Genomic DNA, 26,265 nt, shown 5'->3' with positions numbered 1-26,265 from the left:
ATGCCTGTATTTGGTCACTTGATGGCTTCAGGTTATGACCACGGTTTTAATGAAGGAGGCCAAATCATCCTGCCACATCTTGGCTTCTGAAAGAGGATGCTAGGGACAGTAAGGCTTGCAACCAGGTTCGCCCTTTCTTATCCTTCCTTCCTCCTATGACAGGCTCTGCCCTGACTAGCGAAGGCATCAGGGTATCTCTCTGTATAGAAAGAGAAGAGCTAACATTTTTTCAGGTCCTGCAAGAGCCAGGCATGCCTTTCATGTTTGAGGGTTTGCTCTGTCTTCTCAGCTTGGATGTGAAGATTAACTCTGTTCAGAGAGGGAATTTCAAATCCCATGTTCAGTTAAATTAAATTCACCAATGGTTTTCTAAACAACATATCTGCCTCTCACTAGAAGGCACACAGGTTCTGGCCTTGAGGAACTGACAGTAACATAGGTATAGATGAAATAGAACATGGACATAGTCTTGAAAAGATTTATCTAGTTTCTTCTGAGTATTTGTCTCTTCACTCCCTGTTCCCTTCCTTGGGTCTTGATCCCTGGAGAAAGGCTCACGTCTGGCAAATATATACGATGAAAAATTAAAATTTGGGAGAGTCAGAGGTGGTGTTAGAAAGCAGTAAATTCAGCACAAACACTTCTACTACCAAGTCAAGTGTTGTATGGAAAGTGAGAACAGCCAGTCCTCGGACTTCGGAGACACTAAAGGCCTACAACGATCCAAGACTTAACAGGTGGACTTCTAATGGTAGTAATCCTCTGAGGCTCTCCGAAACACTGACATAGGAACGGGAGGGATCTCAGAAACTACAATTCCCAGAATGCTCAGTGGGGGAAAGGAAGTGAGCGGAATCGGATAGGCTGGGAAGTGCCTTTCGGCTAAGGCTGGATTAGGCCACTCCTAGCCCTCCCCCAAGGAACTCCTACTCTCCTTTTCGAAGGTTCTCGAAGGCAGTCGGTAGTTGTAGTTTTGCTAAATCTTGAGAGCTTAAAATTGTAAGCGAGAAAGCCCGAGGACCTGACGGGATTTGTAGTCCGTGCGGGAGCCCGGCGCGCAGGCGCAGCGGAGGCCGGGGCGGGGCCGCGGCACTGCAGTGAAAGCCGAGGCAGCGGGCAGGCGAGCAGGGGGCGGGCGGACATCTTGGGATCCAGAGAGCGGCCGGGCGGGCGGAGCAGGGGCCGCGGACACCAGGTGAGCTCGGGGCCTGGTCTCACGGGAAGAGGGAGGACGCCTGCCCAACGGCAGCTTTGCCCTTCCCTTCCCTGCACAGCGTCGGCGGAAAGCTGCCCACACCCGGGAGCGGCCTCAGCCTCTTCGATCCCGGAGGAGCTGACGGCGGGCGGAGACGCCCGGGGCGCGGTCGCAGGACGGGCGGGGAGCGCGCCCTCCAGCTGACCCGCCCGGCGCCTTCCTGGGGAGGGAGAGCCACTAGAACCCTCCCAGGGCAGGGACCCCGCGCGGCGCCCCCTCCCTGGGACGGCGACAGCGCCCCTGCCCCTCGACGCCGCCCCTCGGCGCCAGGACTGTCTCCCCACCTCCCAGGACAGTGACACCCCCCGGGCCGCCTCCTGGGACTGTGACACCCCCCCCCTCCCGTGGAGTGACAGCCCGAGGCTCTCATTCCTCAGGCGTGTGACAGCCCCGCACCCCGCGCAACCATCTTCTTCCGCGATGTCGTCCTTCCCAGGGCAAAAGCCCACCTCCGTCCCCTCATGCCTCTACCCCTGGACCCCACCGCGGGCCCCGTCTCCGAGCCCCTAGTCGCCACTGCCGGGCGCCCCCTGCCGTCCTTCCTCCGCAAAGCCCTGACCTTTGCCGTCTGAACCCGCTCCCTGGGCCCCACCCGCTGCTGCCGTGGGCACCTGAGCATTCTGCCCGCCGCCGCCGCCGCCGGTCCCGGGTCCCCGCTTAAGCAACATTCATTCCGCTCCTGCCCGGGCCCGAGCCCCCCCCCGGAGCCTTGATGCCTGGGAACTTGGTTCCTTGCCCAGGCTCCACCTCCATCTTGCCTTTCCCCTCCTAGACTCGCAGGGACCGAGGCATGGGTCGTGTCCGCCACCTCCAGAGACCTCTCGCCGAGTCTGGGAGACCTCGGTGGCCATAGGAATGGGCTTTATCTTACAGTTTAGGAAAGTCTGCTAAACTACCCCCTGTGCAATGAACACCAGGGCTCATCCAGGACATCTAGAACTAAACGAACGCTTTTTGCCCTCGCAAACAGTCTGCGATACTTTGACCCAAATAATTGGATAGTCTGGGCATCCTGCCCCTCACATCTACATGGCCGGAAGTGGGTCTGGGATCGCAGGATTCCCGCTGGAAGGATCTCTTTAACTTTTCGGACCTGCATTCCCACCTCCCACCCCCCACCCCCGCCTTATTTTTATTGTACTTGGGAGCTGAGAGGGAGCCTCCCTTTTTGAAAGGAGGGGAGGTCGCCAAAAATAACTACAAAGCAGCTTGGGTCGTGTAAGTGTCGTTTGCAGGGCTGGGACCTTTCTCCTCTGCCCTTTTGCCTGCTTTCTGACTGCCTGGGGGGGGTTGGAGCCACACTCAGGGTCTACTAGTCAGTCAGGGCCTAAGGCCTCCCTTCTTTCCTCCTCTACCCACCCTGCACACCCTTCCCGGGAATGCCTAGATTCCGGTGAATTAGAGATTCGGGCCCTGCTCCTTCCCGGGGGGTAGTGGAGACTGAGACTTGGTGCTCCTGGGGCTGTCCCTGAGCCCCAGGCCTGACCCACGGGAGTCATTGCTGCCACCATTCCTGCAGCCACGGGCAGGCCTTCCCGCGGACTCCCTGTGAGAGCCTGAGAGTCGGAAAAGGATCCTTGCTGAGCTCAGTTCTGTGAAGAGGGGGCGGGGCTACTCTCTGGGCTCAGCCCCAGAAAAGGGAGGATCAAAATGGCCTTAGTATCCTGGGCCCAAGTCCCTCACCATTTCTTTCTCCCGTCCTTTGTGGGATAAACAGGAACTGGAGCCTGGCTAAGGGGAGGAGCATGTCTTCAAGGGCTGCAGGGTCACTTGCTGGAGGGTTGAGTCAGGAAAAAAACACACAGATTGTGACCTGCACAGCCCCACAGTGGATGAGGCCTTCCTTACCCTGCCTCTGCCTGTCCTAGGTCTGTTCTCAGAGCGATGGGCTGTGGAGACTGAGCTGCCGCCATGATTGGAGGCTTATTCATCTATAATCACAAGGGGGAGGTGCTCATCTCCCGGGTCTACCGAGATGACATCGGGTGAGTCCCCTGGCTGAACCGGCTGTGCCCCACCTCCATCCCTCCTCCCCAGCATGCAGGATTAGGTCTGTTCCTCTCAGTCACTTGACTTGGACCACTCCCACCCCCACCCCAACCCCACCCCTTCTGCATCATGGAAGCTCAGCATGTCCGGCCTGGCTCCCATGAGGTCTGGTAGTATTGGCCTGGCAACCAGTGCTGGCCCCCAGGTGGGACCTGTGGAATGATGGGCCCTCACCGTCCTAGGAAGTGCTGCCTTTCCTGCCTCCTGTTTCCCTTAGTGACAGACCTGGTTGCTGGGATGAGTGCTTTTGCCTGGGCAGGTTGATTCCTCCTTTGAGGAGGAGGGAGACGTCTCCTGGGTGGAGTTAGTGGCCAGGCTGGAGGTACTAATCCATCTAAGTCTTGCCTTCAAAAGCCCTTCTCCTGACGAGAACCTTCACTGGATTCTTTTGAAAGCCTCTCCAGGCTGCCAAATCCTCTTCCACTCCTCTTCTCAGAAAGAGGCAGGCTGCTGACTCAGCTCTTTTCAATTCCTCTGGGCCATTCCTGGAGGAGAGATTGTGAGCACTGAGGCCCTCCCTGGGTCACTGAAGGAAAGGCACTCCCTGACCTATCAGAGGAGACCCAGAATAGCGTCTTGTTCTGGGTCCCACAGACCTTACAAGTGGGCACAGCCTTCCTTTTCAGTCTGCCCCATCCTGCACGCTATTGTTCTTTCCTGGGGACATGGCCTACTCAGCAGCTCTAATGAGGTTAGGCTCCTCGGTTTGTTTTTCTTAGGCCCTGTTTTTCTTCCTCAAAGATCTTGGGGATAGACAGTCAAAGAATGGGCTTGCTGCAGTGCCCCAGCTCATTGGCTTTTGGCTCCCGGGCTGATGGACTGGCCTTTGTGGCTATTTGTCCACTGGCTGGTGGTGGGGCATGAGCTAGAGATGTGGCAACACCTGGCTTGCCTGAGCCTGGCTGGCTACACCCATCCGCATCCTGCTCCGGCCCTGCATGGACCTGGTTAAGCCAAGGCCAGGGCATACACCATCGTGCATGCCTTGCCGTGCTCTCCACCCCTTGCCTGTTGTCTGTTTTTACCTCATGGTGTGTGCTGCCTACCCCAGTGTGTTGTGTGTCTAACCCTCTCTCTCGTTGCTGTCACTCTCCTCTTCTTGCTGGCGTCATTTCTCTCATCCCATCTCATTGGCTGCTGTAGCAATAGGTAAGCAGCCTGTTAAGCTGCCGCCCAGGCACCGGTGGGTGGGGTGTCCTGTCCCCCCATCATTGTTTTCTTCATCCTTTTCATTCCCTGAGCTTGCCCTGGAATTGGATCCCAGACAGAAATGGGTGGCCCAGCTCCACAGCTCCTTGGTGCTTCTCCCTCAGTATATTAGAGCCTCCTCTGAAGTCATGCAGGCTTTGTCTAACTTGTGGGGGAGCCAGCCTTCCCCATTGGTGGGATTACTAGTGGGAAGACTGGGTCTCTCTCTGGAGCTCACTGGGAAGCTAGAGAAGTGGCAGCTGGGAAATTGGGGACATCCCTAAACTTGATGGACCGACCTCACTTTATTCAGTTTACATCTGTCTTCCTATCATGGCACTTTAGAGTATGTATCAGACTTCAGCAGTGAAGTGGGGATGCTGTTAGTAGCTGTGATTGATCCCTGTAGAGTGAGGTTTGCCTGAGTACTGAGCAGCCCCTGTCTTCCCTTTTCCTCAGGAGGAATGCAGTGGACGCTTTTCGGGTCAATGTTATCCATGCCCGGCAACAGGTGCGCAGCCCTGTCACCAACATCGCTCGCACCAGTTTCTTCCACGTTAAGCGGTCCAACATCTGGCTGGCAGCTGTCACCAAGCAGAATGTCAACGCTGCCATGGTCTTCGAATTCCTCTATAAGATGTGTGACGTAATGGCTGCCTACTTTGGCAAGATCAGCGAGGAGAACATCAAGAACAATTTTGTGCTCATATATGAGCTGCTGGATGGTGAGACTGGCGGAGTGGTGGGCCTAGGGTGGGGATGAACCTGATGGGGCCTGGCCTGGAGGGGGGAGCAGGTCTGAAGCTCCAGTGCCTTCTGAACTTTCTTTCCTGACTATGTGGTCTTTTGAGCCCTGGGAAGGCTAATCCAAATCCAGACCTAAAGTCTGCTCTGAAGTAGAACACAGAAATAGGCACTAGTGAGTTGAGGAGGTCTTTCATGGGGCTGGGAACCTGACTGGGATTTGGTGGCTGGGACTCCTGCAGTAAGCACTTTTCATCCTCGTACCTTTGTGGTTTGGGCCTTAGTTCATGACTGTTCCTCCAGCTTTCCATCTCAACACCTGCCTCAGAGCCTGGAGGAGGGTGTGGTATTATAGGCCCCTCAAGTGCATTGCGTTGTTACCTTGGCTCCTCTGTAGGGTATGATTTAAGTGAAGAGTCATTCCACCTTCCCAACATCTCAGTTTTCTAAGGCTCAGTGCTTCTTGACCTCTCACCCACTGACCACGTGACTCTTCTACTGATTTTCTCCACCTGATAAAATCTGACATTTTAGAGAGAGGAAGGGAGGAGAGAGAGACATAAATGAGAGAGAGAAACATTGTTCGGTAGCCTCCCATATGCATCCCAACCCCAGGGACTGAACCCAGAACCTGGGCATGTGCCCTGACCAGGAATTGAACCAGGGACCTTTTGGTGCACAGGATGGTGCTCTACCAATTGAGCCACACCAGCCAGGGCAAAATATGACATTTTCTTATGAAGAACAAATCCCAGAGTAAATACTACAAAGCTAGAAGACTTTACTGCAGGTGATCCTACACCTTCTGGGGCTGTGTGGCTAGACATGTCTAGGCCAAGGAAGGGACAGGAATGAAGGAGCCTTCTCCAGGATCTGATGGTTCCCTTCCTTTTGCAGAGATCCTGGACTTTGGCTATCCACAGAACTCAGAGACAGGCGCGCTGAAAACCTTCATTACCCAGCAGGGCATCAAGAGCCAGGTATTCGAATTATACAGCTACAGTCCGGGTGGAGCCCAACCCCTTCATCCCAGCTGGGCCCTGAGCCTTGTCCTAGCTGACTCATGAAGCTGCCTTTGACAGGAAGTGCTGGTCTGATCTTTCTGCCATGACTGCAGGCTTATTTTCCCATGTGGCCCTCTCCCAACCGAGGTGCAACTGACTCAGCATCTCTGTTACTAGGAATACAGATCAAGCAGTTTCCTTCTACACTGGGGGAAGGAAGAATGGGGGTTGTTCTGGAGGCCTTGGTTCCTCAGGAGGAGAGAGTTTGGACCCTCCTTTAGGATCCAGGCCTCATAGCCTTCTTTTTTGCCTGTCTCTTCCCATCTGCGCTACCCTACGGCTTCCTGTGGGCTCTACATTGACCCTGTGGCCTCCAGCATCAGGTAAGGTATTCCCTCAACTTCTACCCTTGCAGCTTTGCTCCCTTTCTCTAAGTTCTACCCCACTGGGCCTCTGGGGGAAGATGGGTTTCAGGGCTGGGCCTAGAAGGAAAGAGGGATGAGGATGGAGTGGGGATACAGATAGGATGATTAAAAGTGGAGAGGAGTGAGGCCATTGCTGTTTGTCTCTATTTCCATGTAGACAAAAGAAGAACAATCCCAGATCACCAGCCAGGTGACTGGGCAGATTGGTTGGCGGCGGGAGGGCATCAAGTATCGCCGGAACGAGCTCTTCCTGGATGTGCTGGAGAGTGTGAACCTCCTCATGTCCCCGCAGGGTGAGAGCCCTCTCATGATAAAGCTGGAGGGGAACTGGGGCAAGGTCCTGGTCCTGACTCAGCTTTTCTATTTGTCTGTCCATCACCAGGGCAGGTGCTGAGCGCCCATGTGTCAGGGCGGGTGGTGATGAAGAGCTACCTGAGTGGCATGCCTGAGTGCAAGTTTGGGATGAATGACAAGATTGTAATTGAGAAGCAGGGCAAAGGCACAGCTGATGAAACAAGCAAGAGGTGCCTGAGGCAGGGGAGCTGGTGGGAGTGGGTGGACCTTGGAGGGTTGAGGGGGGCCTGGTGAATCACAATTCTTTCTGGACATTTCTGCAGTATTGCAAACTCCCTCTTCCCAAGGATGTACTTGGCTAGTTGCTCTTGACCTCTGTGCTTAAGCAAGATGAGGGAATTGCCGTCGTCCTACTCGGAGAGTAAGCCCCTTTATTTGGTCCCCAGGACCAAGGCTTTTCAGTATATACTGATGGCCTCTGCTGGCCTCTGCCCGGTATACCTGAAACCTCTAGGTCCTAAGCAGCAGAGCTCTCAAGAGATGATGAGCTTGCAAAGCTCCCACTGATCCCTAATTCTGGGGCAGGGACCCCTAAGTCAGAAAGCTGTATTCTGACAGGTTGGTTGTTTTTTTTTACCTTTATTGTTGAAAGTATTACATAGGTCTTCCTTTCCTGACAGCTTTTGATAGTGTGTAGTGGAAACCTCACCCAGGCTCTGACAGCCTTTATGGGTGGGGTAGCCTTCCAGCCTAAATCTCTCCTGCCACTCCCCTGTACCTATGACACTTTGTGCCCCTTCTTGCAGCGGGAAGCAATCAATTGCCATTGATGACTGCACCTTCCACCAGTGTGTGCGACTCAGCAAGTTTGACTCTGAACGCAGCATCAGCTTCATCCCACCAGATGGAGAGTTTGAGCTCATGAGGTGCCATTGGGATGTGAGGAGGCAAGGGCAAAAAGTGGGGAGAGGAAAGAGGACAGACTCTGCTATGTCAACCTTGCTCTCTACTCCTAAAGGTATCGCACCACCAAGGACATCATCCTTCCTTTCCGGGTGATCCCACTGGTGCGGGAAGTGGGGCGCACCAAGCTTGAGGTCAAGGTGGTCATCAAGTCCAACTTCAAGCCCTCACTACTGGCTCAGAAGATTGAGGTGAGGACAAGGGACTTGGGGAGGAAGAAGCACTTGTCTTCAGGAATAAAAGCAGCTGATGTCAGGGTTTGACGGAGCTCCCTGACAGGTGTGTTACTTCTAGGTGAGGATCCCAACCCCGTTGAACACAAGTGGGGTGCAGGTGATCTGCATGAAGGGGAAGGCCAAGTACAAGGCCAGTGAGAACGCCATCGTGTGGAAGTGAGTCTTTCCTTCAAGAGGCCACAACAGGGCTTAAGAAGCCTTGATGTACCCTCTTATTCAGTTTTACTGTTCGTCCTCTGAGTGTGTATGTGTTTTATTCGGGGAGGGAGGGGATTGCCTATTTGCTTCTCCAGGAGCTTCTACTTGCTCTCACCCTGTACCTATGTGAGTGTGCCACCTGTTTGCACTTGGGTGCATGCCTACACTTATTTATCAGGATGCTTTGCGTTTTCCCATGTCTGTGAAGTAAACAGTAAGGGATGGCACAACCATGTATCTCAGCAGAAACTGCAGCCCACAGTGCTAAAGGAATAGCAGACCCAAGATTCCGTAGCAAGTGGTAATCAAGGTCCTCACTGCATTTCCTTGTCCTAACACCTCCCACAAGCTTCTGGGTTCTTTCCTCCCTGCCCCCTTCGAAATTCCTCCAAGCTTCCAGCAGCACTTGCTGCCCATGGCTCCTGTGTTCTAGGATCAAGCGCATGGCAGGCATGAAGGAATCGCAGATCAGCGCAGAGATTGAGCTGCTGCCCACCAATGACAAGAAGAAGTGGGCCCGACCCCCCATTTCCATGAACTTTGAGGTATGGCGGAGGAGGGGCCGAGAGCCATAGCAGGGTATGCTGGGAAAGATCTTGGAAGTCATTCAGATAAATCTTTATACCTACTACCTGCAGATGAGCAAACTGAGGCCTTGAGAGGGGAAGTGACTTTAATTCATAGAGCCATTTCTTCCCCCTTCAGGCTTCCAACTAAAATTGCTATTCACACTAACAAAAATCTTTACCTTCTTTTGGCTTGTTGTAAGATAATTCTTTGGAAAGCTTTAGATTGCTTGAATGCCAAATAAGACACAAAGTTTACTTACAGACAGGAAAATGGGCTGACTTTGCTTTGTGCAAATTATATGTTAGACATACAATTTTCTCCACCTTATTTTTTAAGTCCATAATATTGAGATGTTCTAAGTCAGGTCTTTGGTTTCTGCCTTCTGCAGATTAAAGGAATTGATTCAAGTTATCACAGGCAGGGCCTGACTTCAAACCCAAATGATTACTGGTTACTCTTGGATATGCTTTATTCTTTAGTAACCTTTTAGAGGACCCCGTTACTACCCCAACTTCTTTCAGGACACTAATCATTCAATCACCTGTAGTAAGGAGGTAAAGGTAGGGCGGGGCTACAGAACTTCCCAGAAGAGAGAGACTGACTGGAAGGCCACATTCCTAACGAGCTGTCCCTTGCCCAGGTGCCATTCGCGCCCTCTGGCCTCAAGGTGCGCTACTTGAAGGTGTTTGAACCGAAGCTGAACTACAGCGACCACGATGTCATCAAATGGGTGCGCTACATTGGCCGAAGTGGCATCTATGAGACACGCTGTTAGCTGCCTAGGCAGCTAGCCCGCCTCCCCACCCACCCCCCCTCTTCCACACCAAGTGCCCCGGCCACCACACATCAGTGTCTCCTCCCTCCTGCTTTGCTGCCTTTCCTTTGCACCAGCCCCTGAGTCTAGGTCTGGACCAACCACATCGCAAGTAGGACAGGTGGAGCTGTCCCTGGGCTCCCTGGGCAAGGTGGTTTGTGGGGCTCCTGCTTCTCCATCCGTCTGTCTGTCCTGGCCCAGTGCCAGGCTCGATGAGTTCTGTGACCAAAGTCAGGTGGGCTTCTCCTCCCCTCCCCTGTGGCCACATCTCTCAAGTGGGAGGGTTGGCTGCCCTTCACCTCAGAGCTCCCCCAACAGCTAGTAATGGATCCCTAGCCCTCAATCCCTATTCTGCTTTGGGATAGTGTGAGCTTCATTTTGTACACGTGTGACTTTGTCCAGTTATAGACCCAATAAACTCTGTAGAGTGGAGTAGCTGGCTGTGTCGATGCAGGGGGGATGGGAACTGGTGGGACGGCTCTTCCTATGTCTTACACTACCTGCTTTGAGTACAATTTTCTGTGTTGACCTCTCTCAAGGCTTCTTCCCTTGTCTTGGTCTCAATTGTTAGGCCCCTCCAAGGCCATCCAGTCCCTAATCCTGATTTGTGTTCACCCCAGGTCTCCTGTCTTCTCTGAGAAGAAAACAGCTTCAAGGGCCAGCAGCCCCACCTGGCCACAGGTCCCTAAGGGTAGAGATTCTTTCTCTAATTCACTCCTAGCTTTAGGCAGATAAAAGAGCAGATTTACCCTCACCAGTTTTTCCTTGCTTGGTTTCAGCCTTTTTGAATCTAAAAAATCTATTAGAAAGTTTCAAAAAAACAGAAGTAGCAAAATGAAATGAACGCTCATGTCCCATCATCCAGTTTCAACAATCAACTCATGGCCGGTTCATGGATATCATGTACAATCTGTGTACATACTTAATTCAAGTGTCCTATAAAATTTTTACAGTTTGCATCTGGATCCAAACAAGGTCCATTGTAGTAGGTGAATGCTTCTTAAATTTTATAAACCACAGGTTCTGCTCAGCTCTTGCAATGTTGAAGAAACCAGATATTTCTGTACAGTACATAGTTTCCCCCTCAGAATTTCTCTTTCCCAGTGTTTCCTATAAAGTGGTTATTAGCTCTAATAGCTTCTATAGCTTTATTTTAAATATCAGGATTGACTGATTCCTCACAAGAATGAATGAATGTAATTTTAGAACAGGATTGGAAGAGTGTTCACATTAAATGAAAAGCAGTAGCACCATTAACTTCTGAGAGAATCCGGGAAAGGAAGTAGTCTTTAGAGTTACTGAGATTCAGGCCGCAGAGAAGTCTGCTTTAGGTTTAGGTAGAATTAGAGAATATCAATGAATTTACACAGACCGTGTTGTCCACCTGGTTTTCTCGCCCTCTGGCAGAGTGAGGCTGTGCCCTGGGGTGGTGGAATAGGCATAACTTTTATTGAGTTGCAAGACTCGAGCAGAGCAGGCTTGCTTCCAGGCTGAGACCAGCCCATAAATGTTGGGAACCATAATAACCCCGGCTGCACAGAACTGCGCAAGGGGCTTCTGAAAGCTCGGGAACCAGCATGAGTCAGCAAACATCTCGGCTGGCTCCAAAATGGACCCGCTCAGGCGTGCAGACTGGCAAGACCAGTGTACTCGACCCACCGCCGGTCTCTCGAGCGGTTCCCACCCGCTGAACCTTGGGCATTCGAGTTCTCCGCCTTCCGGATCTCCACCTCCCAAAAGGCAGCGAGGGCCGCACGTGTGGCTAATTTCTCAGCGGAAAAGGCGTTGCGCAAGCGCAGAGAGCAGCTCCGGCGTAGACACAGTGGTGCTTGCGCACGGTTCTCTCGGCCCCGCCCACTGGGTTCCGCGCAATCCACGCTTTGCTTATGTCACCACTACGCATGCGCCATGAAAGGAGGGACGCGCTTTCGGGGGAAGGGCAGGGGTGGGCCTTGGCCGGGGTCTCACCGCGACTGCGCGGAAGGGAGCCGGACTGTAACATGGCGACTTGCGCTGAAATCCTGCGGAGCGAGTTTCCCGAAATTGACGGACAGGTCTTCGACTACGTAACCGGTGAGCCCAACCGAATCAGCGGGCTGGGGAGGCCAAAGGGGAAGTCGGGTGGGAAAGACTAAGGGAGGGCAGGGCCGGGGCCGCTGTTGGGCCTCTCCTCTGTGTGACCTCTTGTCCCGAGGGCGGGATGGGTCCGGAGCCTGGACTCGGGTCGCGGTCCCGGGGTTAAACTGCTTGTGTGCCCACCCTGCCCCGTGTCTTCCTGGACCTGCCCCGCCCCGCCCAGGCGTCTTGCACAGCGGCAGCGCGGACTTCGAGTCCGTGGACGATCTGGTGGAAGCTGTGGGGGAACTGTTGCAAGAGGTGTCCGGGGACAGCAAGGATGACGCGGGCATCAGAGCCGTGTGTCAGCGCATGTACAACACTCTTCGCCTGTGAGTGGCGGGGGGCGTGTGGGGAGGTGGGGAGGGTCGGTCGGGAGGCAGGAGGGAGTAAGGTCTGATGGCCCAAGAGCTTGGTCCTCCGCCCCTAACTGCGCTTGCCGTCCCTGCCGTGTAGGGCTGAGCCGCAGAGCCAGGGAAACAGCCAGGTGCTGCTGGACGCCCCCATCCAGTTGTCAAAGATCACGGAGAACTACGGTGAGAATGAGGGGAGGTTGACCTAGCTACCCTCTCCTTTCCTCCGCCGCGAGGCCCCGGCCGCCTGCCTCCTGGAGCTCAGAACTCCCGGCACCTCTTTTCCATAGGACAAGATTGTAGAAGCTAGTTGATGTCTTTACTGAAGGCAAAAGAGCCCATTGATGCAGGGAGTAGGGTTGGAGGGTTCTCCAAGCTCTTGGCAATGGTATGAAGCATATGGGCTTTGGAGCTGGACAAACTTGGGTTCACCCACCCCCCACCCCCTATTTTGTGACTTACTAACCAACTGCATGCTCTTGTTAGAGTTGCTTATCAGCTTTGTGTCTGGCTTATATTAGTTACTCAAAATATTAGTTTCCCTTCCCTCAGGGAGAAGGTGACTGCTTTTCTTCTCGTCTACAGACTGTGGCACCAACCTTCCAGGGCTGCTGAAGAGGGAACAGTCCTCGGTGAGGAGGAGGATGAAAGGGAGGGGGCTGTGTATGGTTGGGGTAGGAGCTGACGGTCTCTAAATACTGGAATATCTTTCTGGGGGATTTCTGAATCTTTAATTCTGTTCATCGTGGATAAATTGAAAGGGTAAACTTGAGGTGCTCTCTCTGAGCCTACACCCGAGGGTGAAATGGTTTTGTTTGGACCCTCAGACAGTGAATGCAAAGAAGCTAGAGAAGGCTGAGGCTCGACTAAAGGCAAAGCAGGAGAAACGTTCAGAGAAGGACACACTCAAGACCAGCAACCCTCTGTGAGTTTAGCAAAAAGGGTTAAGAGAGCAGAACAGTCTCTACAGGGACGAAAGGGTGGTTGGGAGTGCCAAAAGCCATCCATTTCTTTTTAAAAGAGTCTTGGAAGAGGCATCAGCCAGCCAGGCAGGCAGCAGAAAGGAGAGTCGGTTGGAATCATCTGGCAAGAACAAATCCTATGATGTGCGAATTGAGAACTTTGACGTGTCTTTTGGCGATAGGTGAGGGAGTGGCAGTGGGGGGTGTGGTGTTTTTCTTTTTCCAATTAAAGGAGAATTTGGAGAGATTAAATGGGGCTAAAAGTAATGTTAGGTTTCTGTTGTTAAACTTGCAGTACACCGATGTCTAGAGCACCCTTTGTCTTCTTCCTGCTGCCCCTGCAGGGTGCTGCTGGCTGGTGCAGATGTAAACCTGGCATGGGGCCGCCGCTATGGGCTAGTGGGCCGGAATGGGCTGGGGAAGACAACACTGTTGAAGATGCTGGCCACCCGGAGCCTGCGAGTCCCAGCCCATATTTCCCTGCTGCACGTAGAGCAGGAGGTTGCTGGAGATGACACCCCTGCCCTGCAGAGTGTGCTGGAGAGTGACACTGTACGAGAAGACCTCCTGCAGCGAGAGCGGGAGCTCAGTGCCCAGGTTGCTGCTGGCAGGTGAAGGCTCCGTGAAGCTGTCCCTCACAGAGTGCCTGCCATAGTGTATTAATCCAAAATTCACATGCCCATCCTAGTGAGCAGGAGAGCTTAGAACTTAGCACTCTCAAGCCCTTGTTCCTTCCACAGTGTCCAAGGCCCTCAATGCTGTGAGCAAGTCCTTCCTGTACTCTGTTCTTGTCCCAGCAACAGGGCAGCCAGTGGTCTGCTTTCCAACAGCATGGGGTGCAGGACATCCTCCTGGACTGCCCCTACTCAGGCTGATTGCTCTGCCCCCCATTTCCTTCCCAGGGCTGAGGGCTCAGAAGCTGCACAGCTGGCAGAAATCTATGCCAAACTGGAGGAGATTGAGGCTGACAAGGCACCTGCCAGGTATTTGAAATTCCCCCTTTCTTCACATTTCACCTTTCCCTTCTGTTACCTGTTCCAACTGGGTTCTTCACTTCTAGGGCATCAGTCATTCTTGCTGGACTTGGCTTTACCCCTAAAATGCAGCAGCAGCCCACCCGGTGAGTGGCCCTTGCCATTCTTGACTGTGAATACTGTTGGCTCTGCCCCTGTGCTGGTGAGCACCCACCTCTCACGTGGCTCTTTCTTTCTTTAGGGAGTTCTCAGGTGGCTGGAGGATGAGACTGGCCCTGGCCCGGGCCCTGTTTGCTAGGTGAGTTTTCTGGACCTTTATGTGGATATTATGGAGGATGGGCTTGGCACTTAGGGGTTTGCAATGGACCTCTGACCTAAATCCTCAAGCTTTGCGTTCTTTTTCTCCATAGGCCAGATCTTCTGCTGTTAGACGGTAAGTTTGAAATGCGACACCCTAACTTCAGGGTGGGGAAAGGTGGCAACACCCAAGTTCCTACATCTCTAGCCCTTCAATCCCAAATGTGTTTACTTTTTTAGAACCCACAAACATGCTGGATGTAAGGGCCATCCTATGGCTGGAGAATTACCTGCAGGTGAGTGCCTATAGGTGCCAGAGTAGGTTTGGGGGAAGTCTGCCTCCAAGACATCTAGGGGCTGGGAGCTGACTGCCCTCCCAAACTGGGCCTGCTGTCCTGTGACCCCTCAGACGTGGCCCTCCACAATTCTGGTCGTCTCCCACGACCGAAACTTCCTGAATGCCATAGCCACAGACATCATCCACCTGCACAGCCAGCGGCTAGATGGCTACCGGGGAGACTTTGAGACCTTTATCAAAAGCAAGCAGGAGCGACTACTCAACCAGCAGCGTGAATACGAGGCACAGCAGCAGTATCGCCAGCATATCCAGGTGTGGAGCCGGCAGGGCTGAGGGCCCCATCTCATGGGTATTAGAGTTGCAGGGCATGAGGGAGCCTGACCAATGCCTGCACTCATCCACCCGCAGGTTTTCATTGACCGGTTTCGCTACAATGCCAACAGAGCCTCTCAAGTACAGAGTAAACTCAAGATGCTGGAGAAGCTGTGAGTACAATGTCCAATGGCCCTGACTCCTGTTCTCTTAATTTCTGGCCTCATTTTGCAGGCCATCCTTGCCCTCCCATTATAGACCCCCCATTTTCTAGAAATCAACTTGAACTTCCTCCCCCGCAAGAAAGAAGTTTTATACTGTCCTCAAAGAGTTAATCTTGTCCCCAGGCCCTAGTAACCACTAATCTGCTTTCTGTTTGTGTATATTTGTTTATGCTGAACATTTAATATAAATGGAATCATACAATGTGACCCTGTGTCTGGCTTCTTTTGCTTAGCATAATGTTTTTGAGGGTCATCTCTGTACTAGCACATAGTACTTCATTCCTTTTTATGACAGATAATATTCCATTGTATGGATATTACCATATTTTGCTTATTGATTCATCAGTTGATGGACACTTATGTTTTCTCCTTTTGGCCCTTATGAATAATGCTGCTATGAACATTTGTGTACTAGTTGTGTGGACATATGTTTTCTATTCTCTTGGATGCATACCTAGGAGTGGAGTTGCTGGGTTATATGGTAATTCTATGTTTAACTTTTTAAAAAATACATATTTTTCTTGGTTTCAGAGAAGAAAGGAGAGGGAGAAAGAGATAGAAACATCACTGATGAGAGAAAAATCATTGATCAGCTGCCTCCTGCAAGCCACACACTGGGGATCGAGCCCACAACCTGGACATATGCCCTAACCGGTATTGAACTGTGACCTTCTGCTTCATAGGCTAAAGCTCAACCACTGAGTCATGCTGGCTGGGCTGTCTTTTTTTTTTTTTTTTTTTAATACTCACATGAGGACATGCTTAGAGAGGAATGGTGAGAGAGAAAGAAACATCAATGGGTTGCCTTCTGTATGTGCCCCAAACCCACAGCCCAAGTATCTGCCCTGACCTGGGATCAGCGGGCAACCTTTTCTTTCAGTGCACACACTCAACTACCTGAGCCGCTCTGGCTGGTCATCATCTTTAATTTTTAGCTACCCTAGTGGGTGTGGCATGTTATCTCATTGTGGTTTTGATTTGCATTCCTTAATGACTAAGGGTGGTGAACATTGAAGGTTGAATCTTTTTGTTTTGTTTTTGTTTTGCTAATCTTGAAACAACATTTCTAGAAGTGCTGGTGTTGGAGAGCCTAAAATCATAAGGCTTAGGATTTTTATGACATTGAAACGTACATCATGATATGTTAACTAGAAGGACAAAAAGCTGCAAAAAGAATAATATTATTTTTTTCCAGCATTTAGTAAACTAAAGGAATGTACAGTCATGTGCTGCTTAATGTCAAGGATACATTCTGAGATGTGTTGTTGGGCAATTTTGTCATTGTGCTAACATCATAGAGTGCACCAACCTAGATGGTACAGCCTACTACACACCTAGGCATTATGTTAATAGCCTATTGCTCCTAGTCTACAGGTCTGTACGGCATGTTATTACGCTGAATACTGTAGGCATTTGTAATACAATGGTAACTATTTGTGTAACTAAACATAAAAAAGTTACAGTAAAACCCAGCTGGTATGGCTCAGTGGTTGAGCATCAACCCATGAACCAGGAGGTCACAGTTCAATTCCCGGTCAGGGCATATGCCTGGATTTCGGGCTTGATCCCCAGTAGGAGGCATGCAGGAGGCAGCTGATCAATGATTTTCTCTCATCATTGATGTTTCTATCTCACTCTCTGAAATCAATAAAAATATGTATTAAAAAATGAGAGATGCAGTAGACAAAGGATATTTACAGCAAAAAGTATAAGTAGCATAGTCATTTATTATCATTATCAAGTATTATGTGCTGTACATAATTTCATGTGCTGTATTTTATACAACTGGCAGTGCAGTAGGCTTATTTATACCAGCATCACCACAGACATTGTGCTATGACATTATGACTTGGCTCTGATGTGACTAGGTGATAGGAATTTCAGCTCCATTATAACCTTATGGGATCACCCTCATGTATGTTGTTAACCTTGTTATGTAGTACAAAACTGTCCTCGAAAATAAGAATGTTATCTGGGTGGTGGGACTACAAGCTTTTCTAAGTTTTCTCTGAGCATATATTTCTTGTGTGATGGAACACGTGAAAGTCATACATCTAGAGTGCCCCCTCTTTCCTCAGGCCAGAGCTGAAACCCGTGGACAAGGAGCTGGAAGTAGTGATGAAGTGAGTGCTGGGCCAGAGGGGCTGGTTGGAAGCTCTTGTTTCTGGCCACTGCAGTGCTGTTCACCCCCACCCTCCCTCCCACAGGTTCCCTGATGGGTTTGAGAAGTTCTCACCACCAATTCTGCAACTAGATGAGGTGGATTTCTACTATGATCCTAAACACGTCATCTTCAGTCGTCTCTCCGTCTCTGCTGATCTTGAATCCCGCATCTGTGTGGTATGGTTGTTGTTTCTCTGTTCCAGGAGCTGGGACTCTCCCACCCCAACACATGCTGGGGATTGGCCCAGATCCTCGGGCTGCAGGGGAAAGAGGTCCACTGGGCAAGAGTCAGGGCCTGAGCCAAGGACTTGGCCATACTTATACTGTCCCCATGCTCCAGCATCGCAGGGCTGCCCTGCAGAGGTGAAAAGAAAGCCTGGCATCTGGTACTTTATGAATACTTGAAGCAGTATTCTGTCTTTCTCGTCTCTGCTCTCAGTTTTCTCAAACCATGGAACATAGAGGAGAGAGTATAGGCTTCAGGGTCAGACTTCAGATCCTGCCGCTGCCATTTCCCAGCTTTGTTACTAAACAGTTTTCTCATCTTTAAAATGGAGATAACGTCTACCTCCCTTGGTTACTGGGAGAATTAAAGCCCCAACACTTAGTAGGTACTCAGGTATTAGGCTCTCTCTACATATTTATTACCTCCTTCATTTTTCTCTTTTGAGTTTCTGAAAAATATTTTAGTTGTTGAAAGAGTCATTGGGACTACCCAAGGCCAATTCTCATTTCCTTTCCTTCTGTGTCCTCTACATGTACACTCTAAAGGTCTCATGTTTCTTCTTATAGGTTGGGGAGAATGGGGCTGGGAAGTCTACCATGCTGAAGCTGCTTATGGGGGACCTAACACCTGTTCGAGGCATCAGACATGCTCACCGGTAGGGCCCACACCTTCACTCTCCAACTACCCGTACACTTGTAGCTACATTCTTTATGGTCATGCCTTTCATCCCCTCTTGCACCTTCATTGCTGACTGCAGGAATCTGAAGATTGGCTATTTCAGCCAGCACCACGTGGAACAGCTGGACCTGAACGTCAGTGCTGTGGAGCTGCTGTCACGCAAGTTTCCTGGTATGTTAGGGCTTGGGGTTCAGGAGAAAGTCCCAGGGCTGCTGCCTACAGTTAGGCCTCCTTGGGGAGGTGCTGAGCAGCCCAACAAAGTCTAGGTGTAAGGACAGAGGTATTTGAAGGTGGGGCTGGGGAGAGGGTGAAGGGAGGGAGTTGGGCCATGATCGAATGGGGCCTATTCCAGGACGGCCTGAGGAGGAGTATCGTCACCAGCTGGGCCGGTACGGCATCTCTGGAGAACTGGCTGTGCGCCCTGTTGCCAGCTTGTCTGGGGGCCAGAAGAGCCGGGTAGCCTTTGCTCAGATGACTATGCCCTGGTGAGGCCTTATTTTCTAGAATTCTTGCCCTCCCTGTCCCCCTCTAGCCTAGTAGAAAATGATTCTCTTGTCTTTATATCAGAGGAGTTCATGATTTCTCCAACTCCCCGTAACTATCCACCTTCCTGGGTTCTGCCTTCCAGCCCCAACTTCTACATTCTGGACGAACCCACAAACCACCTGGATATGGAGACAATTGAGGCTCTTGGCCGTGCTCTCAACAATTTCAGGGTGAGTGTGTCTTCATAATGCCCACTCCTTCCCAGACCTCAGCACTCCTTAGCCCCCCAACCCCCTGAGTGCCTCTGGTCTCCTGTCTTTCAGGGTGGCGTGATTCTCGTATCCCACGATGAGCGCTTCATCAGGCTGGTGTGCCAGGAGTTGTGGGTGTGCGAAGGAGGCGGCGTCACCCGGGTCGAGGGGGGATTTGACCAGTACCGTGCTCTTCTCCAGGAACAGTTCCGCCGTGAGGGCTTCCTCTAGGCCCAACAAGCTGAGGGCTATGCCCAGGACATGGACTGGTCTCTCAGACCCCTGGGCCACCATGTAGGCAACCATCTCCAGGCCACGGACCTCCCCTGACTCTGGGGACAGCCTTATTCCCAAATCTCTCCTTTTGACTGGAGCATGCTCTGCACAATCCAGGGAACCACATCTTAGGGTCTGTGAGGACTGGTCTTCTAAGTGGAAGGGGTAGGGGGGTACCCTCTGGGGTTATAGTCCTCCACTGCCCCAGCTCTGACTGGGCCCCAAGTGGCTGCTGTGTAAATTAAATCTTCTTGCCTCATCTCTGCTGTTCCCTGGGAGGGCTGCAGTGTGTTAAGGGGTGTGGGCTCTCTGATTTGTTATTCTCCTGTGACATTTGTATCAATCACGAGGAGGAGGTTATAGCATCACCAGCCTTGACCCTGGAAGGAGACATCACTAAAGCCACTGGGGCTCAGAGGTCACCTGCCTGACCTTGCAGTGGGCTGGGCTGTTGAATGAAGGGCAGTGTGTTACATCACTGTGGGCTCGGCCTCACTGCTTAAGAGAGTGAACTGATTCTGTAATCCTGCAGCTTTAGACATGGTTTGTCATCTGCTTTCTCCCGTGGTCTCTGGCCCAGGCTCACCCTACTTCTCTGATCTGGACCTTCAGAAGGGGCTGAAGAGAAATTGTCTTTGTCCCTGTTTTGCTTGGGTGGTTTCTTTATTTTTCCCTCTAACCATGTAAGAGGGGCCTGGGAAGATATTGAAAATGGTGTCTAATGGGAAGAAATAGAGCACTTTGTTTTCAAATTAAGCAGTCTTAAGTGTGGGGTGGGATGTTTCACAGAGGTAATCAGATTTATAAATATTGTTTTTCGAGGGCTCAGCTGTATATGTAATTGTTATACAGAAGACACTGACATAGAGACATTGTTTTGCTCTCCGTGATGATGGAGGAAACCAGTCAACAGAAGGAACTTGCTGGCTTCATGGAGAATTATAGTCACAAAGCTCAACCAAGGAATGTTAACTCAACTGGTGAGGTTATTATAGTGCAGGTAGGTGGAAGGTGATACCTGTTTTTGGAGTAAAGGAGAATAAAGACAGGAAGTCTCTGCTGATTTACTACAGAACAGGCAGTGATGGATGAATGAAAACAGCAGAAGAGCCACTAATCAGCCTGCCTCCTCAGCCTCTCTCACTCCCTTTCAGAAGTCCAGAGGAGAGGTTCTTCCAACTGTGTCTGTGGCTTTGTGAATCCTCATGCTCCTAAGAGCCTTCTCACAGCCCCCATCGCTTCTGCCAACCTCAGACCTGCAGATGGGCCAGTCAGGGGCCATCTGGTGTGTGATTTGTGTCTACCTGTTTGCCAGGCTCAGCCCCTTCACCTCACACAAGCTTGTGAATCCTGATACGAGTTCTCCCAAGTCCTTAAAGTTGGTGGGAGTGCAGCTGAAGGGTTCTGTGACAGAATCTGCTGCTTTTGGAGGTAGGTGACTTTATACAAAGAGCACTGGAGTTGGGTCTAAGATCAAGTCCCAGTGCCATTACTGGTGATAGAAGGAGTCACCAGACTAAGAAATACTAGCTGTGTAAGGAATCACTTAACCTTTTTGAAAACCTCTGCTTGGTTTCTTGATAGGATTGTGTTGAGGATTAGCTGACAAGCACATTATACATGTGATTCATAAAGTGATTTTTTTTGTCTGTGGCCAGTCTGATTTGAAGGACTGTCATGGGAAAAGCAGATTTTCTGAGTGATTCCAGAGGTGGACAAGTTTGGGTTCGAAGGAAGGAAAATTTGTAATAGCTCAGGTTGCCTCCTGAGAGTAAGTTTCCAGTCTCTGGGACTGTTCAGCCCTGCCAGGCTCTCAAGAAGACCTCTTCCAGGTTGGTTTTCAATGTCATGATTCCACGAACAAAATAGGAAGAGCCTGTATATGACAATACAGGCCTATATATCAGGCCTTGAGAAAATGAATTGTAGCAGCTGAGAAAGACTACATTAAGGGTAGGGTGAACTTCTGGAGGTTAGAAGAGGAGAGCTGGCAGAAGATAGTTGTCTTGAGGGAAAATATAGACAATGTCAACTCCATTCCAGAAAGCACAGGGCGGAGAGAAATTTGACATGCATGAGTGGGAAGCCACCCTTGATCACCACAGACTGCCCATCACAGTAGCCACCCCTTTCACACTGGAGAGCCCTTATGACCCAACCATTGGGAAGCTGGTCCTTCCAACTGCTGAGGTTGGAGCTGCCCTGCTGACATCAGGCTAAGTTCTCACTGTTTTCCAGGCAAATTTTAGAATGGAAAAGGGGAAAAGGTGCCGTTTACCCTTGCCGGCTATGCCCCAGGTTAATTTGTCATTTTAGAATGTAAAATTCTAGTAAAAGCCACCCCACAAGCCTGGGCCTGGCCCATCCACAGGTGCAAGCCAAACAACACCTCCAGCATCATCAGCTTATGGGTCTGCACCAGCCTGAACATACAGACTGGATTATGGAGCCTGGGGAAATCCCAGTGGGCTAGCAGGCTGGGTTCACAGCCTGGCTGAAGGGCCTCTAGGGGTCCCTGAACCTGGAGCCATTGACTCCCTTCAACCTAGCCTCCCTCCAAGGGGGCTTCATTGCACTTAGTGCTTCCCACATTATAAGCTGCTTGCCATTATTACAGTTGTAGATCTCACTTTGCCTTGTTAACCTAGAAGGCCAGACCATGGCTTGCTCGTCTTTGTGTCTTATGTGCCTGCCACAGGTTGGGTTCCCTGGGACGCAGTGTGAAGAAATTATCATGCAGGGTGTTTATTGGGTTACGCTGCTGGGACCAATACCAGGATTGAGCAGAGGGAGAAAATGGGCAGCATTAAAGGCCTCAGCCTCACATTCTGGAGCTGGGTAGCCTTGCAGAGTTGTCCTGAGTTGAAGCAATGGCTCAGGCAGGCCTTTATCTGCTGAGTTGACTAGTCTTTGAATGCTGGCTGCTACCAGAAGATGTGAAGTTGAGAAAGGAAGTTTTCTTCAGCTGTGACAATTCCCCCAAAGGGACTGACAGCTAAGGACTTTGCCATCAGCACTCTGCAGCTAGGGCAGCAAGTCCTTCATTCCTGAAAGGGGGTCCGGGCAGCTCATCACAGCATCTACAGTGCCTAGCCTATAGACATGAATGTGCACAATAAAAGTGCTTGAGAAATGAGTATTTGGGGGAAGTTATTTGAGGAAAAGTAGAGAGTGATATTGGAAGAGGGAAAAGGGGTAAAAACCAAGAAACCAGCCAGAAGGTCATAATCAAAATCCAGTCCTAAGGGCATGGGGTCAGCACGGTGCAGGTGGAGACAAGGCTAGGGAGGATGGTGTGCAAACTCAGCAAGGGGCTGCCTGCCCTGCCCAAACAAGGAAGGACTTTTTCTGGGCCAAAGTCTTGAAAGCTTAGGGACCTAAGGAACAGATTTACTAGTAAAAGGTACCTTTTTGTTTTTAAACCTCACCTTGTTTCCTTTTAAGACAATGCTAAGGAATAATGACAGTACTAAATATTGAGTTCTTATTGTGCAGTAGGTACTTTTGTAAGTCCTTTACCCACACTCAGTCAATCTTCACAAACCTGTTATTCCCATTTTACAGATGAAACAGGAAGTTGACATAGTGGGTGGCAGGACTGGGATTCGGGCCAGTCTGGTTCTAGAGTGCAGCTCTTAACTGTCATGCTGTACTCAGCTCCTCGTGTGACCTGGTCAAAGGTTTTGTTCATTCCATCACTTAAAACTCATCAATTGCATGGGGCAGGGGTGGGAGGTAGGGGATTTGAACAAGCTCTCAGGAGAGCAAGCTGATGAATAGGAGTACCTGGCATTGGCTGACACATTGGGTGTTCAGTGAAGTTGTTTGTTAAATTAATAAAAAAAAAAAAAAAGTGGAAAAGTCATGCACTGGGATTAGCACAGCTCTCCCACTAATGGCATCTTGGGCAAGTCAACCTCTCCTGAGCAAATTATCCTTATCCATAAAATGGGTATAACCCAGTTTGTCTTGCCTGCTTCTTTGGAAGGATTAAATGAGACAAAGCCCCATGTAAGCTGAACAAAAATTTTTGTGAACTGTAAAGAGCTGTGGATCCAAAGAGTGTCATTTTCATGGATGGAATGAGGGGGCGGCAGCCTGGGGCCTCCTCTGGAGACACATAGACTAGCACATGTGCAAACACTCCAGGCCATCATCAAGATGATTGCCCCAGGAGGGCCATCCACAGCCCTCATCTGCTGAGCCAAGCACCAGAAAGCGTGCTTGCAGGAGCGCAGCATGAGACTGCCTGGCACCTGCTGAGTTACATGGGGTAAGGCAGAAATCATGCAATTTAAGCCCATTCTAATAATATGTATAGGTCATGTCCTGTTGGTAATTCTAGGTTTCTATTTTCTTTATGTTAAATAAATGGATGGTTTGGAAGTGATTTCTGCTTTACTGTATATAGGGAGGCCTTTGAAACCCTAAATTAAATATTTGTCAACCCGTGCTATAGCATTTTTAACACCGAGGAATGCTTTCACAAATGTTCTCCTTTGGCCTTGTCTTCTCCATAATCCATTAAGTGGATCTTGATGAGTTATTCCCATTTTACAGAACTGGAGCTTGAGGCAGAAAGATGGTGTCTTGCTTAGGTTCAGATACCTCTGTGCGTGCAGAGATGGGGCAAGAACAGAGGTATCTGGGTCCCCAGACTTCTCACATCTCTCCAGATCGCTGTTCTCAACTTTGTTCCATATTTATTCATACAATGGATGGCATTCTCATGTCACACATGCCCATGGGCATACTCAGGGTCATGTTACCTTCAATCCTTTCAGGCAAGTGTTTTGAACCTAATTGTTCAAGATGGGAGATGTTCAAGCAGAGTGTCAGAACCTAACAAGGCAAGGGGGGCATCTGTATAGGAAGGTGGTCCAATATGAGGTCAGAACCTGAGTGAGGTGAGGACATACATGCATGGGCATGGCCTGCGCTCTGGGGTGGGAATGCAGCCTGCCTGGGGAATCAAAGCCCAAGCAGGGTGAGAAGGACATTATTTTTTTTAACTTATCTTTATTATTGATAGTATTACAGATGTCCCCTTTGTTTTGTTCCCCATTGACCCCCTCCACCCCATACTAGCCCCTCCCAGGCCTTCACCAGACTATTGTCTGTGTCTATCGGCTATGCATATATGCATATAAGTTCCCCAGTTATTGTCTCCCGCCTTCCCTCTAAAATTCATCAGTCTGTTCCATGTCTTTTTTTTTTTTAAGTTTTTATTGATTTTAGAGAGAGAGAGGAAGGGAGAGGGAGAGAAACATTGGTGGCTGCCTCCTGCACGCCCCCTACTGGGTATCAAGCCTGCAACCCAGGCATGGGCCTTAACCGGGAATCGAACTAGCAGCCTCTCAAGCCCGGGATGACACCCAACCAACTAAGCCACTTTAGCCAGGGCAAGAAGGACGTTTTGAGGAGGGGAAGACCCAGGACAGGGTGCTGGGCAAGTTTAGGGTGAGGAGGGTATTTACTGAGGAGGCAGGTGGAAGCAACCCAGTGTAGAGTATTGGAGACAAGAGTGAGAAGGGCATGTGAATGCAGAAGAAGGCAGTGGTGACAGGGATAATTCATGTGGATAAATGTATTAGGGAAAATGGGAGCCCAGTTTCTCACAGTTGGAGAAGTAAATTATCTAATTAGGAGGGATATGCTAATTGACCCTCACACCATTGCAAAGATGGCAGCACCCACAGCCAATAAGGACAGAATATGCTAATTGACTGCCCCGCCCTCAAAGATGGCAGCGCCCACAGCCACAAGATGGTGGCACCCAGTCCCCTCAACCCCCCAGCCCCCCAGGGCCAGTCCGAGCGCAGGCAAGCCTCAGATGTCGGCTACCCAGCCGCCCAGGGCAGCCCGAGGCGCAGGTAACCAGAGCCAGCAGAGGCTTGCGCTGCCAGCAGTGGCAACAGCAGAGGTGTGATGGGGGCATCGTCTTCCCCTGATCGCTGGGTCGCCTCCCGCCCCTGAGGGCTCCTGGACTGTGAGAGGGGGCAGGCCGGGCTGAGGGACACCCCCTCCAGTGCAGAACACTCCAGGCCATCATCATGTGATTTTCATGCACCGGGCCTCTAGTAAATATAGAAAGGGAGAAAGACCTAGCTGGTTTGGCTCAGTGGGTAGAGTGTCGGCCTGCAGACTGAAGGGTCCCAGGTTTGATTCTGGCCAAGGGCACGTGCCCAGGTTGTGGGCTCAATCCCCAGTGGGTGGGAGGGTGTGCAAGAGGCAGCTGATGAATGATTCTCTCTCATCATTGATGTTTCTATCTCCCTCTCCCTTCCTTTCTGAAATCAATAAAAATATATATTTTTAAAAAAAGAAAGGGAGAACACTAGAATGAACCTTGTGATGTTGGGTTAAAATTGGAGATACTGCTGTAAACTCATATTTTTCAATACATAGAGGTAGATTTAAAAATCAATATAGATTTAAGTGTATGCTCTAACTGTTGAGAAGTGACACCCCCCATTCCAATGGCAAGGAGCAGTGCCCAAATCCTAGCTTCTACATAACATTCTACACTGTATGGTGCCAGTGCTCCCTAGTGAATGAGCTGATTTTAGGGCTGAGAGAGAAATACAAGATGAGCCTAGAAATCTTGTACTAAAAGCAAAAATAAAAAAGTGTAATTGGGACATATAAAAAGGACACAAAAGTTAGCTTGAAATACTCCCACTGGACAAATTAGACAGTTTGAACATCAATATACTAGTATATTGATTATAACCTCTGAATAAAACAGTTGATATTAATATACATAATTATATGAATAAATTAAAAATTTAATGAGGAACAAGACACATTTTCAAATTCCACCCAAAGATTTATTTATTATAAAGGGAAAAGGAATTACTGTACAGTAGAGAAGCTTAACTGACACCACCTTGATCAAATGATCAAAGTC

The 26,265-nt window shown here is 50.3% G+C and overlaps 2 protein-coding genes across 4 annotated transcripts; both read left to right on the top strand.

Annotated features, from left to right (window-relative positions):
- The first annotated feature begins 1,091 nt into the window (after positions 1-1,091).
- On the top strand, positions 1,092-10,172 carry AP2M1 (adaptor related protein complex 2 subunit mu 1). Its single transcript, XM_070406700.1, has 12 exons — positions 1,092-1,195; positions 3,124-3,240; positions 4,952-5,217; positions 6,134-6,216; positions 6,618-6,623; positions 6,823-6,958; positions 7,048-7,189; positions 7,766-7,885; positions 7,978-8,113; positions 8,217-8,314; positions 8,790-8,901; positions 9,567-10,172. The coding sequence occupies exons 2-12, from the start codon at positions 3,167-3,169 to the stop codon at positions 9,699-9,701; spliced, it is 1,308 nt and encodes a 435-aa protein (XP_070262801.1). The 5' UTR covers positions 1,092-1,195; positions 3,124-3,166; the 3' UTR covers positions 9,702-10,172.
- A 1,330-nt stretch (positions 10,173-11,502) lies between these two features.
- Positions 11,503-20,107, top strand: ABCF3 (ATP binding cassette subfamily F member 3). Of its 3 annotated transcripts, XM_070406696.1 has the most exons (21): positions 11,503-11,813; positions 12,040-12,187; positions 12,312-12,391; positions 12,794-12,840; positions 13,036-13,133; positions 13,230-13,352; positions 13,515-13,781; positions 14,073-14,153; positions 14,231-14,290; positions 14,386-14,442; positions 14,555-14,577; positions 14,682-14,737; positions 14,851-15,051; positions 15,148-15,224; positions 17,354-17,398; positions 17,483-17,615; positions 18,231-18,319; positions 18,422-18,513; positions 18,695-18,827; positions 18,971-19,058; positions 19,152-20,107. In XM_070406696.1, exons 1-21 carry the CDS (start codon positions 11,627-11,629, stop codon positions 19,308-19,310), a joined length of 2,244 nt encoding a protein of 747 aa, XP_070262797.1. In that variant the 5' UTR covers positions 11,503-11,626; the 3' UTR covers positions 19,311-20,107. The 3 variants fall into 3 exon arrangements, with proteins under 3 accessions (XP_070262797.1, XP_070262798.1, XP_070262799.1); XM_070406697.1 differs by lacking the exons at positions 11,503-11,813; positions 12,040-12,187; positions 12,312-12,391 and adding an exon at positions 12,572-12,596; XM_070406698.1 differs by lacking the exons at positions 11,503-11,813; positions 12,040-12,187; positions 12,312-12,391; ... (1 more) ...; positions 13,036-13,133; positions 13,230-13,352 and having other exon boundaries at positions 13,588-13,812.
- The last annotated feature ends 6,158 nt before the right edge of the window (positions 20,108-26,265 follow it).

Source organism: Myotis yumanensis, unplaced genomic scaffold (genome assembly GCF_028538775.1).
Source record: "Myotis yumanensis isolate MYYU_CA2020_CCGP unplaced genomic scaffold, mMyoYum1.0.hap1 SCAF_2, whole genome shotgun sequence".
Classification (NCBI taxonomy): Eukaryota; Metazoa; Chordata; class Mammalia; order Chiroptera; family Vespertilionidae; genus Myotis; species Myotis yumanensis.
The sequence above is the reverse complement of the archived record's forward strand: the minus strand, read 5'-3'. Positions and strand labels throughout refer to the sequence as shown.

What these genes read in the sequence shown, in the direction of transcription:
- AP2M1 (XM_070406700.1), top strand. Translation starts at nt 3,167, where the DNA reads ATGATTGGAGGCTTATTCATCTATAATCACAAGGGGGAGGTGCTCATC. An exon ending in CCTCCTCATGTCCCCGCAGG is followed by an intron (nt 6,959 to 7,047) that starts GTGAGAGCCCTC and finishes GTCCATCACCAG; the next exon opens with GGCAGGTGCTGAGCGCCCAT. An exon ending in GAGAACGCCATCGTGTGGAA is followed by an intron (nt 8,315 to 8,789) that starts GTGAGTCTTTCC and finishes CCTGTGTTCTAG; the next exon opens with GATCAAGCGCATGGCAGGCA.
- ABCF3 (XM_070406696.1), top strand. Translation starts at nt 11,627, where the DNA reads ATGTCACCACTACGCATGCGCCATGAAAGGAGGGACGCGCTTTCGGGG. An exon ending in GACGTGTCTTTTGGCGATAG is followed by an intron (nt 13,353 to 13,514) that starts GTGAGGGAGTGG and finishes CTGCCCCTGCAG; the next exon opens with GGTGCTGCTGGCTGGTGCAG. An exon ending in AGATCTTCTGCTGTTAGACG is followed by an intron (nt 14,578 to 14,681) that starts GTAAGTTTGAAA and finishes TTACTTTTTTAG; the next exon opens with AACCCACAAACATGCTGGAT.